At 34.4% G+C, this 16,417-nt stretch overlaps 2 protein-coding genes across 5 annotated transcripts in view; one reads left to right on the top strand and one right to left on the bottom strand.

The window, feature by feature from the left end:
- The window catches only part of LOC145728050 (uncharacterized), a 69,764-nt gene that overhangs the window by 3,543 nt on the left and 49,804 nt on the right, over window positions 1-16,417 (top strand). The window contains exons 1-2 of one of the 4 annotated variants that reach the window (XM_081977979.1): window positions 5,586-5,790; window positions 6,398-6,573. The gene's annotated coding sequence lies outside the window, so the exon portion shown is untranslated. Of the gene's footprint in view, window positions 1-5,585; window positions 5,791-6,397; window positions 6,574-16,417 lie in introns of those variants that run through there. The other 3 variants (XM_081977987.1, XM_081977986.1, XM_081977980.1) reach the window with 3 other exon arrangements.
- Window positions 2,965-4,338, bottom strand: LOC145728062 (polygalacturonase-like). Its single transcript, XM_081978007.1, has 5 exons — window positions 4,022-4,338; window positions 3,763-3,974; window positions 3,584-3,707; window positions 3,303-3,533; window positions 2,965-3,244 (listed from the first exon to the last, which is right to left on the bottom strand). The coding sequence occupies exons 1-5, from the start codon at window positions 4,296-4,298 to the stop codon at window positions 2,997-2,999; spliced, it is 1,092 nt and encodes a 363-aa protein (XP_081834133.1). The 5' UTR covers window positions 4,299-4,338; the 3' UTR covers window positions 2,965-2,996.

Below are 16,417 nucleotides of genomic sequence, written 5' to 3'. Positions count from 1 at the left end.
ATTTGTGTGAAATTTGGTAAGTTATTCCAATTAGTCGTAGAAAAAATAGCCTGTAAAACTGGGGCGAATTGTCCATATCGCCCTCGTCCGATTGAGACATCTTATTCACTTTTGTTGTAACATATTACAGATTCAAGTTTTTCATGATTCAGACAGAAATCCTCAACGTTATTTCTACATGCGCTTGAGTATTCTCTATTATTAAGTATAATAAAAGAATGAAAACAAATTTCAAAAAACCGGGCTTCAAATTGCAGAGTTATTAATTTTTTTGCCGCCAGTAAGGCGAACGTCTTCTCCATTAGCCACGGTTTGCAATTATCGATACTACTGGTGTTACTCATCATAATTATTATTACATTGACCTTTCGCTTTCTTCTACTTTTATTGTTTTGCAGGAATTGATTCTTCTCCGATAACTTAGCAATTAAGTCTCATCATTGATTTTTGTTACTGTTATACTTTGTTTTAATTGAATGATAACATCTGAAAGTGAATCATAATGTGGTGTAGAGATTGCTGTTAGATAAACTCAACAAACGTTTGTTTCTTAGCCTGTTTGGCCATCGGAGGGTATTTCTCGCTTTCACTGTTTTTTTTTTTCTCTCGTCTTGGATACTGTGTTCCTGCTTCGATTTCTATTTTACGTCAATGACGAGGATATTTTAATTTGTTGTCAATAAATTGAGTCCATTCAATTCAAATTTGTTTTCGTGTTGGTTACGTAAATTAACGTTCCATAAAGGTCGCAAAATCTTTGCGTCTTTTTTTGAGCGAAATCGAGTTCCTCATTCTCCAAGCAAATACCCTCCTTATATAGCCATCGAGTTGAAATAAGTCAATTAAAATTCTATTAATATCATGCATATATTCATCTTATTCACACCTTAATAGAAATTAATCGATAGCAGTTTTTTTTTTTAATTTTTTTGATAAATGGCGGTTTAGCGTTACGCGAGGTGAACTTACTGGCAAAAATGAACGTGGTGGGATGAGGTCCACGTTATTTTGAAACGTTACGTCCAATGAAAAGAAAAACAAGTTTCAAGCCAGTTTATAACAGCAAAAGGTGGCTTAATTACACAAAAGTCGCCCTTGGTCCGGCCAATTAATATCGCGCGCTTATTTATTTATCAATCAACCAAATTGAAAGGCAAGGAATACGATATTTCCGACTCTCTTTAATTTAAATACACGGACATATAATATATTGTTCATTGTCTCCCTTTAATGGAGTTAAAAAATTTGCGGTCCCATGTTAACGTCGGTGTGGTTAAGGCCAAGTTTGAATTTTGAAGGAGACGTTGCGGTCTCATATCTTATGTACCTTTTTAAAGCTGGTACACTGACCACAGTCTACTTTATTGCATATACGCATTCACTTTAAGAAAATAATCACAAAAATAATCAAACAGACCTGAAAAGCGTCTGATCTAAATGCAAATTTTGACAGAAAACAATCACTTTAACCCCAAATTAGGGCGTAAAACTGCTTAAACAATGTCGAGTATTGGTAGAAATCCTAGAATTATGATGCCGAATTTCAGTTATTTCAAAAGATGGTGGGGGCGATTCTTAGCGATTTGACTGATTTTAACAAATTTGGTTTTGTTGAAAATAGCATTCCTTGGGTAATAGGTCTCAACCAAAAAAAATTCATTTAGTTGAATCCTTTGCTGCCAGTGGGTTAGCTTTGACACCATGACACAAATTCCAAAAAAGTCAAATGGAATGATATGACTTTTTCTGTATGAAAAAGTAGCCAAATAGCTTCCAAATAGGCCAGTGAAAACAGCTTTTCAAAATGTTGTCTCTAAACTAAAATATTGGGAAAATTAAATGAATGTAAGTTTTCTAAAACTAAAAATCAATTTAGCTACAAGATGAATAAGATGTTAGGCCACTTGTGAGTGTAAATAGAATTCATTTAGGCATTTTAAAAAAATATTTGTTATCATAACATTCATGTTGCTTCAAAAAAGGACTAAATGCATCCTGAATTTTACATAGAAGTCACTTAATTAATATTCTTACCTTTAGTTTAAAAAGTATGCCTAAAAACCCAAATAAGTATATTCCACATTTATATGTATATTCCACATTTTTCGCATTTAATGCTAGATTTGAGGCATCAAATTTTACAAAAAATCTTTATCAATGGTTCCGAAATATGTGGAATTTGGATATAATATCCCTATTTGGGTTTTAGGCGTATTTTTTATATTAAAAGTAAGAATTAAAGTAAGAATTTTGAGAGTAATATTAATGTGATAAGTTTATCATGCGTTTCGTCTTCTTCGAGCAACATGAACGTCCTGACGATGTATATTTCCGAGATATGGCCGAGGAACAGTCTTATTGGGTCACCCGGTACAAATTGTGTTTTTTATGGACGCGTTTCCTACGTTTTGAGCGTTCCATTTGAAAATTTTTCAAAACCTGAAAATTGGAGTAAATGATACTCTGAACTTCTGAATATTTGATTCCTTTCTACTATTCTACTACTAAACCTTTCCTGTATACAAGTCTGTCTGTATATCATATTAAATTACATAGCCATATTTGATTTCAGGAAGAGCCACAAAAATCGGGTAACTTGTCAGAAAAGTGTCAAATTCAAAATAAACACACGCGGATCAACGAATTAAATTGTATACTGACGTTACGCGTATTAAGCCGCAATTTTTTGTTGCCTTTACAAAAACTTCCTCGCTCGCCATTTTTGGACTTGGCTTCGATTTAAATAATGTTATAAATAAATAACAAAGCGTCCGGATTGCGTTTCTTTTCGCGTTTACAATGGACCATTTATTCGCATGCCATACAATGTTGTGACTGGCATTGAATTATCTCTTTAAAGGCTCCAAATTTGAACGAATCGATGTACGGATTGAACTTGACTTTAAATTGTTATTATTGATATGTTTTCGTTAGAATTATGACAGATGATTTGGTTAATTTACATTTGATTTTTTAACATGATTTTTATTAGTTATTCAGCATATAAAGGAGCCAGAAGGTTGAAAGTTGCACGTGCTATTCTTTTGGGATCCTGTGATTTCAATACCGCTCCAAAACCAATTTTCGCATCCATTTTCAGCACAAACCACTGAAACTGCCACTGCTTCCGGTTCCACTTCTCCCTTAACATTTGAAATCAACAAATTTCTGATAGGGATGTTGTCAGATGGTTCGCCATGATTGGGGTAGTTTTCCTCAATTAAAATACCATACCTTGAAGGCCCTAATTATTACTGCTTATTATAAAACACAAATTTTCCAAATTGCAACATTAACGTCACCTTTAAGTTGAATGTTTTCGTAAGTGACATTCTCGATGAATCCGTAGCCACCTTCGTTGTGAGTTTTGATGTGAATCGCGTTTTCACCCCCAAAAAGGGTGGAATTGGCAAAAGTGACGTTGGTAAGGACGTTTAGTGGATTTATAGCAGTTGTATCGTTGTTGAAACCCACTGATATGCTTAGACCATGAGTACCGTGACATTCCAGATTGTTTACGTTAATATTTGCTCCTATAGTACGACTTTAATGGAGTTTACTAACCACAAATTACTTCCCTTACCACATCTCACTGCTATACAATCATCCTGATTATAAACTACTGAATCTTCTATAATTACGTTAGTAGAATTCCACACATCAAATGCGTCAGTATTTTTTGCAAATTTTCCTTCAGGTGCCACACCCTATCAAATATACTCATTATATCCATTTTCTGGTAACTTTTTAAAGTACAAACACCTCATCGCCTGCAGTATTGTTAATATACCAATTGCTGTATGTAACCGAATCTGAGTTGGTCACTTGCAATACATCATGAGGAGAGTTTAGAACGTAAATATTCCTCATTATGGAACCTCCAAAGGTTTGGACGGTAAAAAATTGTGGTTTTGTAACTCCCCAATCTCCCAAACCATCCCAGTACTCCTCTCCTCGCCCATCAAACACATGCCCTAAAAGTTCAACTATGATTTCACATAAATGATTAACATAAACATACCTTCATCGCCTTCTACAGTAACGGCAGTACCATTTATCGTAACCAGTGGGCCTTTCCACAAATAAAACTCAAACACTGTTTTACCTTTAAAAATAACCGTAGCGCCATCTGTTAAATTGAGTTTCAGAGTTTCACCACCGGGCACTGTTAAATTTTCTATGGTGATGTTTTTACAGTTTAGAGTGAAGCTTGAAATTTGATCAAATTCAGTCACTAAACAAGGTTCTGCCTTGAAGCACGAAAATGTTACAAGAATTATTAAAATGTTTGTCCACATGTTTGTGGTTAGGTGTTGTAAGTGGTACTAATTACTTTGATAGCAAACTGCGTGATTATCTCTTGTAATCGTTAAGTTTCAAGTAGATTCATACAAGGTGTCACAAGTAGAATTACGTTTTAAAATACTTGATACTAATATTTGTCCGGAATATAATCAAATAAGTGCTTACTTTTACATATAATTATTATAGTCATGAGTAGTGATAAATATTGTTACGGTTTGGGCCTACTTCTGAACGAGCACTCGATTCGGGATGGAATCAAAGCGCCGCAATATCTGGCCGGGCGCGTGTTAAAGTAGGCCACAGTTAGGAAGCGATACCTGGAAGCATCTTTGATATTCGACGCAAATCGCGAAGCAGTGTCGACGGCGGAAGTAGTAAATTTGGGAACGCGGTAAACTTTAAATAGTGGAATAATTGTGGAATTGTAGTAGTGTTTTTAGTAGCTGAATTAATTATTGTACGGAATGTTTTGAAGTGTAAATAAATTTATTAATTGTTGAGTTAAACTGACTTTGTGTAAACCCACAGGAAAATCGTAACAATATCCTACATATCTTTAAAATTCACTGAGCGCATACAAATTACAAAATATACTGAACTGACTAATATGGCGTTTAGCGTTCCGCCATTTTGCTTACAAGTTCGATTCATGATAGTCTGTCAACCCATCAAACAATGATCTTTACTCAATATTTCAAAAACTTCTTGTACTACTCTTTAATGAGTCTGTAGGATTTATCTAAAAATAAAATATTTCGTTATTATTAAGCTCCTTTCATAAACTTGATTCTCGTCTAGCTAACTGATAGACACATCATTGACACTTGCGCTGCACTTTCGACCAATAAGAAAACTTCATAATTGTTTCGATTGGTCTATGACCTGCACCAACATGTTCAAGTATAAGTTAGGTTATCATTTGTTTTGGGGACAGTGTCTATCTGAACTGAATTTAGCAAGATTCCAATTTAGCTTGAATGATTAATGGAGTTTTAAATACGTTGGTGCAAACGGCCATTAACCACTCAAACGTAGATGTCGCCAGGTGTTGCATAGTCTTGGATTTTTTTTGAAGTTTTTAGTAAACATCTCTATTCTCTGTCAGAAAGCGTGAATTCTTCCTGAGTTTGTGGTACGTCAACAAAAAAAATTAAGCCCATCGACACCTCTTTTGTGGTTGACGCGTCTTATCCTGCGATGACCTTATCTTGCACCCACCCACCAATCCGGCAACGTGGTCATCCTACTATAAGCAGCATTTTCTTGGCGGCTGCAGGCATTTGATTTCCGTACTACGTGCGCGCACTGCTTCGGTTGAGTCTCCTGCTTTCAGCAGGACAGCAACGACACACGGCGCTCGTTTTAAAGTCGTTGGAGCGCGAATTTCTTTGGCCGCGACGTTGCCGTTTCCGCTGCGAATATCGTCGAATCGAGGATAAACCAAAAAAAGGGTGCATTAGGGCTGAATATCGTTGATTGCATTTGGTGAGCTTTGTTTGTAGTTACTTTTTTACATGTTATCTAAATTATTAAATAAATTAAATTATTATATAACTGATACTCTCATTAGTGTTTCTAGTCATTCTCACTCAAAATTTGCAAATTGCATTTGGAAGCGTTGGTGCCAGATCTTAAAATTTATTCCCAGTTTATTACGAAATAGTCTGTTAAGTAACTCGATTCGATTAAAAGTATCAAGGCATATTTAATGGGTTTCAAACAAAGGATCCAAATCAAGATACAAAACTTATTCATGGACGGATAAATGTCAACCAGTCAGAATTAAATCGCGATCAATGTATGTGAAGGTCGACGAATTATGCAAAGAACCACCAAAATTACCACTTTACACTGCAATATTTCACTGGCAGCTGTAAAACTAAAACGATAAGATCTTTATGTCACATTTAATGGCCCTTTTAAACAACCCTGCAACGTTGCCAGTTGTCCAACGGCAAATCTCCGTCCGGTTTATTTCTTGAAACTGTTTAGGACCGAAACGGCGAAAGCTAATTTGTTCAAACAACAGTCTGATGTGTAGCCAAGCAAAACGAAACATTTTACAAACTAATTTCCGCAATTCGGTTTCCAGGTGATCGCGGACCGAGCCGGCAACGCCGCACGCGACCGGCGTCATTGACTGCTCGCGGGCCGGACTTGAATCCTGGCGATTTCGTCAACCCGATACGGATTCCCCGAGGCAGCGGCAACCTGGCCGAATTCGCCAATCCAGTGTTCGATCCAGGGATGATTGTTCGATGTTATTGGGTGAGTTTAAATCCGATAACTGTAATAAGCAATTTTTTCCAAAATTGGACAGTAAATTTGTATATAGTTTTTACTATTATTTTTGATACTAGACAGTTTTGGTAACCATTGAGTCATTTTATAGGAACTTGATTGAAAGTGCTTATTTCATCTAATTTAAAGTCTTCTGGTATAAATATGCCCTTTGCTATGCATTGGAACCGTTCTGGAGCAAAATAAAAAAATGCCAAAATTGCACTTTTGACCAAAAATGTCATTTTTAAAATTTTTTAAAGGTTAGGTTTCAGGGGATGCAAATTTCCCTTGAGAGCAATGACTATAATAACCGAGGGGTTCATTAGCACTGGTTCCTAGTGAACAAAGTCCAAATAATAATGTTATTATTCCAGAAGATCAAGTTTAATGTCTCTGACGTTATATGAGAATCATTTAGCTTCTTGAGTACGTTGAATATTGAGTAGACACAAGAATTTTCTGGCGTTTAAACTAAATCATTTATAAACAAAAACATCGTTGCTACACCCCTCGGTACAACCGGACTTACTGTTGAAAACATGTTTTCCGTGTCTATTTCCATAAAAAAATAATCTTAAAACAAATTTTTGATGATGCGATCTACAACCTTGACTATTCGATAATCGTGAGAAACGAAGAATACAGCAATTAATTTTTGGACAATAATAGGAAGGTTGACCTATGAAGGAAATAAAAAAAATCACCCATTTTCTTCTACCAAAATTTATTACTAATTAATAGAGAAACCTAACGGATTTATTCGTATCGAAATCCATTGTTAAAGACCCTGTTCTAAATTCAAGCCAAGGTGGAACCTATGTCTTATCCTTCTACGTCCATATTCGTAACATAAACATTACCTGACTCTTACGTATATGAATTAATAATACAACAATTTTAAAATCACTTATAAGTTCGACCGAAAATTACATCATCGTTTTAATGAGGGCATCTCTCAGATCTCGACCAATTACCAATTGCCCATATTAACGAAAAGCGATCCGAAATATTCGTTTGGTGGACAGTGCCGCAAGTAAACAAAAGGTAGGAAAAAAGCAAACAATAACACTATTACAATGCCGTAACAATTTCAACGGTTCAACCCGATCCAGGTTGATTCATTAAGTGTTCTTTGATTAGGAAAAAAGAGACCGTAACGTCACTGTAATCTCGGTTTGTGTTTTTTTTTTGTTACCGCGCCACTGGGTTTTATATTAATTATCGATGCAAAGGTAATTTTATCATTGAACGCCATCTTGAAGAAAAAAAACAATGGAAACGGTTAATGCAGAAATTCGAGTGGATAAGTATGTTATGTGAAACAAGTTTGTTATACAGAGTGTGTCAGAAAAGTGCTAATTAAAAATTTTGCTTAATTGAAAATAGTTATTTGCTCTACAAGGGTGGGAAGTGCAACTTTTGGTTAATAATGTTGGATAGATAATAATAATAATTGGCTGAAACCAAGGAAATTTGTTAAGAAAGTGTTTACTGGTGACCTTCCTAAAGGGAGGAAAATGCTTTAAGATTTTTTCATCCCTCAAATAAGGGAGAAAAGTTTGATTTTCTATAGAAAGAAAAAATTATGTTTTATACAGGGTAATTCAAATTCGACCCTCACCATTGGGATCTCGGAAACTATAAGAGATACGAGAAAGTTTAAATTGGGGCAAAGTTGCGCAATGTAAAGCTCAACCAAATGTAGTTTTAAAAATTTCGATTTTCCGACTACTTCCGAAGATATCCGAAAAAAACTGAAAATTTGATTTTTTGTTTTTATTTATTTCTAATCTTATTTGAAGAGATATTCCAAAACTAGAAGCACCTTTTCATTGCCACTTTTTCTCAGCTATTCGATGATGGATTCAAATTTGCCACACGACGTTTCGTTTTTTGGCAGCCATCATCAACTTTCTTTTTTCTTATGGGCGCCATATTGGATTTTTAGCCCACCAAATAGTACGTTTTAATCTGATTTTAGTGATGTATAATAACTTATGATTTGCTTCATAAATAACAAAATAATTCAATAAAAACTATTTTTACTTTAGTTATTGGCTTTGAGTTAATGGGCAGTTTTAAAAAATGTCATTATTTGACAGTACTTGTCAAACACGATAATTCGGACGATCATTAGAGCTTTTAGAGATTTTTACCTTAGTTAGCTTTGAGTTAATGAGACGTTTTATGAAGATTACTTGGTAGTACTTGTCACACGCAATTAGCCTGAACATACTTAGTCACAAAGGTGTACACGTGACTTAAACCGGTTTATTCACTCAAAGAGCTTATGCCACTTGCTACGCTTGTGGACCTAGTTGTTCTTTTCGTGAATAAAAAATGGTTTAAGTCACTTGCTGTATAAATAACTATTAAATCACTCTGAATGACATTCGCCTATTTACAGATGTAAACAAACAAACATCAATGTTACATCTACGGGGCGCGGTGCAAATTTAATAGAACTGTAATTTTAGTTTTTTTTTTAATATAAAAAGTCGAAATTTAATAAAATACTGTATAAGACACGTGACTTAAACCGGTTTATTCACTCGAATAAATATGAATGAATAAAAAATGGTTTGTCACTTACTGTATAAATAACTATAAACTTGCACTTAACATTATAAAAAATTGAAATTTGGCAAAAAATGAAGTTCCTAAAATGATGATCTTTCTCTTGGAAACATAAATAAGCCTTTTAAGTTAGAGATAATGCTAACAAATCTCTTTTTCTGATTAACCTAAATAGTTCAGCAATGCTTGTATAATAATAACATTTTCTGCGGGGATTTCTTTTCTAGATACATTTTTAACTATGATTGACTCCCTAATGATCGTCCGAATTATCGTGTTTGACAAGTACTGTCAAATAATGACATTTTATAAAACGGCCCATTAACTCAAAGCCAATAACTAAAGTAAAAATAGTTTTTATTGAATTATTTTGTTATTTATAAAGCAAATCATAAGTTATTATACATCACTAAAATCAGAATAAAACGTACTATTTGGTGGGCTAAAAATCCAATATGGCGCCCATAAGAAAAAAGAAAGTTGATGATGACTGACAGAAAACGAAACGTCGTGTGGCAAATTTGAATCCATCATCGAATAGCTAGGAAAAAGTGGCAATGAAAAGTTGCTTTTAGTTTTTTGATATCTCTTCAAATAAGGTTAGAAATAAATAAAAACAAAAAATCAAATTTTCAGTTTTTTTCGGATATCTTCGGAAGTACTCGGAAAATCAAAATTTTTAAAACAGCATTTTGTTGAGCTTTAAATTGCGCAACTTTGCCCCAATTTAAACTTTCTCGTATCTCTTATGGTTTCTGAGATCCCAATGGTGAGGGTCGAATTTGAATTACCCTGTATACCGTGTGTGCATAAAAACACCTACCTATACTGATAAAGTTTATCTTTATTTCCATGTAGGTGTTCCTATCAATAAAAGAATATAAACAATTTTGATTTAATTCATTGCGACAGATTAGATAGGCCGCTAGATCGTTAAAAGCACATAAACACTAAGTTTAATGTTAAAGTTGAATGTATTTACTGATTTAGCACCATGGTGTTATTTTATGGGTTGAAAGTGAACAAATTTTCTTTTAGTCCTCTATTTAAGTTAATTTATGAGTATATAAGAAGCGCTGTTTGCGTAACATCAAAGAGAAAAAATTCGAAAGGTGTGGTAGCTTCAGGTGTAATTTACATATTAATGGAAGAAACCTGAGCCCATATTAAAGTAGTTAACAACAGCCCCTTATTTGGAGACTTAAATATTTTAATTAGCTTTAAAAATTTCCATCTTAATGATGACATATTTACTAGAGGCAGTGAATCACCACCAGAAGCAGGTAAATACCTGGCCGACTTCCTCATTGTAGCAAATAATTAGATGCGTTTTCTGTAGAATATAGCGTAATCAAAATTCCTTCAACATCACAACTTAACCTTAAAGCTTTATAAGGGATTGCAAGGTTTGCTAGACCAGCTTAATAATTGTTAAATTTTACCAAAAACGTACCGGGGATCAAGAGATCGAGCGCCTAAGAAACCTTCAAGGTTCTATGTGTACGAAATTGTTGGGATTAACCAATAACACTCTTAACCGGTATTATCACGTACGTGTTTCTATTGACGGGCGTGAAATTTGTTCTTGAATTAAACCAACCAAATAACAAATCAATCCATATCCGCGCCATATAGAAGGTTGTTCTTAATGCGAAAATTGTTTAGTTTATTGCATTCAGTGGGAGGGAATTTGTTTTGATTTGATATTTTCATTAGGAAATAGTTTCTCTATTATGTTATTAAAACCGTTTTGCTAAACCAGTTTGAATTGATCTAGAATTTTTAGAGGCAACCACCAAAAGTGGTTTTATAAACACGAAATACTAGAAGATGTTTTTTTTTAAATCCTACTTAATGTAAGAACAGAGATTTATGAAAATTTTACACAAATTATTTAGTATTAGTTTATAATAGTTTTCGTTCAAACTATACAGGGTCGACAAAAAACATCAATTGATATTGGAAAAAGTATAAATAGGAGAGTTTTGAAAATTTGACAGGATACTGATGTGGGCATGCCCAATCTAACTAAAATATTTTCAAGATGGTTGCTTTTCCGTTTATACCGGAAGTCTATCACAACTTTCTTATTTTAAATAGAACACCCTATATATTATTACATATTTGGATTCCTCACAAAATTCTGACCAACTTTTGTGTACAATGCCCTATGCCTATCTCTAGCCGTTTTCGAAATATTTGATGTTTTTCCAAAAAAGTGACAGTTGCAACGCTCAACATATTTTTGTACTCTGTTAAAACCGTATTTTATTTTGCAATGAAACTTTGGGTTATTGTAAATAAAGGATCGTTTTATTAAACTGAGGGTGCGTAATGACTCATTTGTATACAGGGTCGTCAAAAAAAAAATCATAAACTTGCCACTAAAAAAAAATGAAAAATCTCAAGTTTTTTAAATAGAAACCCACATTTTTTATGACGGAATCATTTTGAGCATTAAAAATTACTATACGTTTCAATTTACTTGCCTATACCAAAATTCAACCCATTTCGTTTTATTTGAGAATAAACATTTTTTTATTATGTGCACGGTTGGGATTATCTGGTATTCTAGTTGGTCATGCTTTTGACACACGGTGATATTGGAGATCTGTAGAGCATGTTAATAACACTAGTTTTGAGTGTTTTGACAACTGCAAATATACCGTCGCGGTTACGTTATTCAAACCAAGATTACTTAAATCTGTTTATTATTTACGGAGAATGTGATAAAGTTGTGAGTAGAACACGTGAGGTATTTGCCGCTCATTATCCAGAAAAACGAAAGCCATCACCAAAAGCTGTCAAGCAAATAATTGAAAATTTTGAGAATACGGGATCTGTGAAGATAAAAGGTATTAAAACAAAACCAATCCTTAATAATACAAATGTAGAAATTGCAATTTTGGGCTATTTTGTTGCAAATCCAACTTCGTCAATAAGACAAGTTTCCGGAGAATCAGGCATATCCTAAAGCTCAATTCAAAGGATCCTGAAGAAACATAAATTTCACCCTTTTTCATTTAAATTAGTGCAACACTTAAAAAAGGTTGAATTTCCGAAGAGAGTGGTTTTTAGTAAGTTTTTGCTGACTAGTCACTATGGAGAAGAATTTTTGAATAATATTATTTAGAGCGACGAGGCCAAATTTACTAAAAATGGAATGTTCAATAGACATAATTCACACTACTAGTGTGACATAAATCCACACGTAATTAGAGACGTAATTAGAAGTGTTTTGATAATAAAAAATGTTTATTCTCAAATAAAACGAAATGGGTTGGATTTAGGCATAGGCAAGTAAATTGAAACGTATAGTAATTTTTAATGCTTAAAATGATTCCGTCATAAAAAATGTGGGTTTCTATTTAAAAAACTTGAAATTTTTCATTTTTTTTAGTGGCAGATTTATGATTTTTTTTTGATGACCGTGTATACAAATGAGTCATTACGCACCCTCAGTTTAATAAAACGATCCTTTATTTACAATAACCCAAAGTTTCATTGCAAAATGAAAAACGATATTGACAGAGTACAAAAACATGTTGAGTGTTGCAACTGTCACTTTTTTGGAAAAACATCAAATATTTCTTAAACGGCTAGAGATAGGCATAGGGCATTGTACACAAAAGTTGGTCAGAATTTTGTGAGGAATCCAAATATGTAATAATATATAGGGTGTTCTATTTAAAATAAGAAAGTTGTGAAAGACTTCCGGTATAAACGGAAGTGCAACCATCTTGAAAATATTTTAGTTAGATTGGGCATGCCCACATCAGTATCCTGCCAAATTTTCAAAACTCTCCCATTTATACTTTTTCCAATATCAATCGATGTCTTTCGTCGTGGGACACCCTGTATTGGTCTAGTTTACACCGTTAGGTAGCTTGCTTCGGTACACGAGAACTAAAAGGAAGATAGAATTGATTATTATTTATTATTATTATTATTTATCGGCTTTCTATTTGTCTACTAAAGTATACACCACTCCTTCCGTTCGGTACACATTTCCAAGAGTACCAAACCAAAAGTGAACTAGCATAATACACCACTGTTTACACCGAAAAGGCTAGAACTTTGATTCGAATATGGTTCGGGGTAAACCGTTAGTACGCGTACCAGTTAGCGGTGTAAACTAGACTATTGTGTACAAAAATTAAGCTTCTAACATAAAAACTGTCAAAAGTACTATTAATATTATTCAACTTTTATTTTTACATTTAGGTTAGGTCAGTTACCTATTGTAATTGGAAAGCACCTATGCCAAGTCGACATGTACAGCATTTGCATAAATCTCAGCACATTTTGTGATTGGTCAAAAAAATCAGTTTTCAGCTTGCTGCTTTTCCTTGACCAATCACAAACCACGAACAGTGCTGCGATGTACTCAAAGGCTGCACATGTGTACTTACCATGAAAAACAGTTATAAAACTCATTTAAATGAAACTTTATTATTAATATGTTTCAAAATATTTGAAGGTGTAGGATGGCTTGTCTGGATGACTGAATAAAGGCACACTTTTAGATAACTATATTTATTATAAAAATGCAAAGGCAAAATTGAAAAAAAACGTGACCGCTCCCTCGCCCCGACCTAACCCTCTCCCCTTAAACTTCACTTGTCATGTCACACCCGTCACTTGATAATGGCGCGAATTTTAAATTGTAACAAATAGTTTACTACAAAGGTAATGATCACTGTCTTTCGGTAGCAGTGACGGAAACCGTTTCGTTCCTGGTTTATTGCATCTATAAAATTCGCCCTTGCACGTCAACCATATGGGTTGGTGTTGGTTACCGACCACGCAACCAACCACATGCGGAGCAAACCGCGCGCGGCACTCATGAAAATCCGATTCGCCGCATTTAACAATGACATCACTCGGATTTACAATAAATTGTATCATTACAGTTCGCTATTACTTTTGTTTCGATTGGACAGTAATTTACTTTGCGGACGATGTTTATTCATGTGATGTACCCACCGTTTTTTACAATTTACGGTCGTACCGTGGTCGGTGGGGCCGCGCAACATCCGGGTCATCCTGCACGTAAACGTCGATCGTAAATTTCGTTTTGCAACGGAATATGTGCACTTTTAACATTATTAACAACCACTTCATGGTCTGTCCCATTATATACCACAACCATCTTGGTCATTGATATAGTTTCAACAGCGACACTAGTCAAGTATGAACATACAAACTGGAATTGACTTTCGCTGACACTGAAGAGACAAAAACCACTTAAAACCATTTTTTTTTTGAAAAATGTATAAACAGCAAACCACCTAAATGTACACAAAACGATAATTTGTTTACGGAAACACCTACCGCAAAAAGAAAAAATTGTGATAAAGTAGGTCGTGACACAGTTAAGTCAACAAAATGAGACTCGCTAATTACACAGGGTTTGGTAGTCAAAATATTAGTTTACACGTGACTAAAAGGAGTTTTTAATAATTTCTTCTTATTGTTTGTGTCTGTGTACATAAATGTATCCTTCGTATCATTAGCTTAATTTTAAAAGCGTTACACTAGCACACCGTCTTGTCCATTAACGTCAATACGATAAGCGACGTTCAAGCGGACATTTTAAGCTACTTTATTCATATAGCTGCCAACGGTTTTATCTTAAACTTATGCAAATAAAGCCATTCTTTTAATAGGAAATTATTCTGAAACACATTAAGATTATAAGTTATAAGCTTAATGTAACATGTAAGTAACTTACGATGCTCAGTGCTGTTCAGTTTGTTTATGTGTAATAGTTCTTGTGAGGTCAGAATTAATTATTCCGTTTGTATATTTTATCAAGACAAGTCGATTTTGTGTAGGTAGTCAATGCAAATAGAATAAATGAAAAATGTTTTGTTTTTCACGTTGACAAAAGCTGAACAAGGAGCCTAATATACCGTAGAACTAAATCCAGCATGTATGATATAATTACATCTATAATTCTTCGATACGCGAGCAATTGACGACATTTTCTTCCATTAGCTGCTCGACAATCTTCTTTTACAACTTCTAAGAATTACCGAGTTAATTTCTCTAATGGCTGCAATCTAGTAGCCGACATTTACAGCAATCTTATAAAGTGTATCACCTTTATAATGTAATAATTGCCCAAGGTACGGTAAGTCGTCTATTTTTTCTCTCTGCATCAGGTTCGAAACGGAATCAAGTGAAATTGTTTTATTTCTTCGTTTTAGACTAGAAAAGTGCGATCAATCAGGAATCGTTAATATAATGAATTGATGAGGACACTGTTCAGACCGTTTTTCTAAAGCCTATTGATTGGAACTACTATTTGTATTTTCTACCTAAACCGCGCAAAAGTAAAATCTCATTTACCAGCCATATTTTGAAACCGAGAGACACTTCTCTAGCCTCTTTTAGATTACTTGAGGTGTTCTTCAACGAATCACCAGCTTTCATTACATTCTTTTTATACAAGACTAGTAATAAAGCTCATTAAGACCAGCCTCTTACTAAAAATCATCTACTAATGGTATTTGAGACATATTTGGCGATGATGATGAAAAGGATGACTGACATTTCAGTATATTAACAACGTTGAAATATTCCCTGTAACACTTAAGCCGATATCGAGGCACCAATAGCGTACAAGCATCAAATAACGATGGTCAATTGTTTCTTGGAACGTTTCGCAGTCGATTTTTCTTCTTTTTGCCAACTCCTGCGGTGCGTCGTTGCGTGCATGCAGCTATTCCTGTTTTATTATTATGCGGCTCCGGCGCTCCATATTTGGAACACTAATAAACCTAATGGAACGAGCTCGAGACCATTGGATGCCAAGGATTTCTTCTGTTCTATTTTTGATTCGGATCTGACGAGAAGGAAAAAATCTCCGTCGTATTGTTCTATTCGCTGAGCGAAGAATCAGCCAGACGCGCCAAAAGAACAAATAGAAGTAACTTATCATAAACCGGCTTTTTGTCATAGTTGCTTGTCCGCAAAGTGACGCTAATTACTTTCTCTGACAATAAAATTTGTCTCACCTTGATTAGAAACGCGAAATGTCCGTTTCGCACCGAGCAATAATCATAAACCGGGTGTTCGAAAACGTGTAGGACGAGCACTCGTTTTCTGTCAAACCACTGTTCGTGCATTAAACGAAACCAAAAGTTCTTAAGAATAATTTGTTAGTCTAATCGGGGCCGCGACTGTGCTCGAATTACTTATTTACTTATCGGAATGTTGACGATTACTTCATGTCTTTTCGGTGACG

The sequence above is a fragment of the Ips typographus genome, linkage group LG4 (genome assembly GCF_016097725.1).
Source record: "Ips typographus isolate SLU linkage group LG4, UJ_Ityp_2.0, whole genome shotgun sequence".
Classification (NCBI taxonomy): Eukaryota; Metazoa; Arthropoda; class Insecta; order Coleoptera; family Curculionidae; genus Ips; species Ips typographus.
This window is presented reverse-complemented; position numbering and strand designations above follow the sequence as displayed.

Excerpts from the sequence above, each read along its gene's own strand:
- LOC145728062 (XM_081978007.1), bottom strand. The coding sequence starts at position 4,298 with ATGTGGACAAACATTTTAATAATTCTTGTAACATTTTCGTGCTTCAAG. Across the intron at positions 3,975-4,021 it reads TACTGTAGAAGGCGATGAAG|GGCATGTGTTTGATGGGCGA; the intron begins GTATGTTTATGT and ends TTGAACTTTTAG. Across the intron at positions 3,708-3,762 it reads ACAATACTGCAGGCGATGAG|GGTGTGGCACCTGAAGGAAA; the intron begins GTGTTTGTACTT and ends TATATTTGATAG.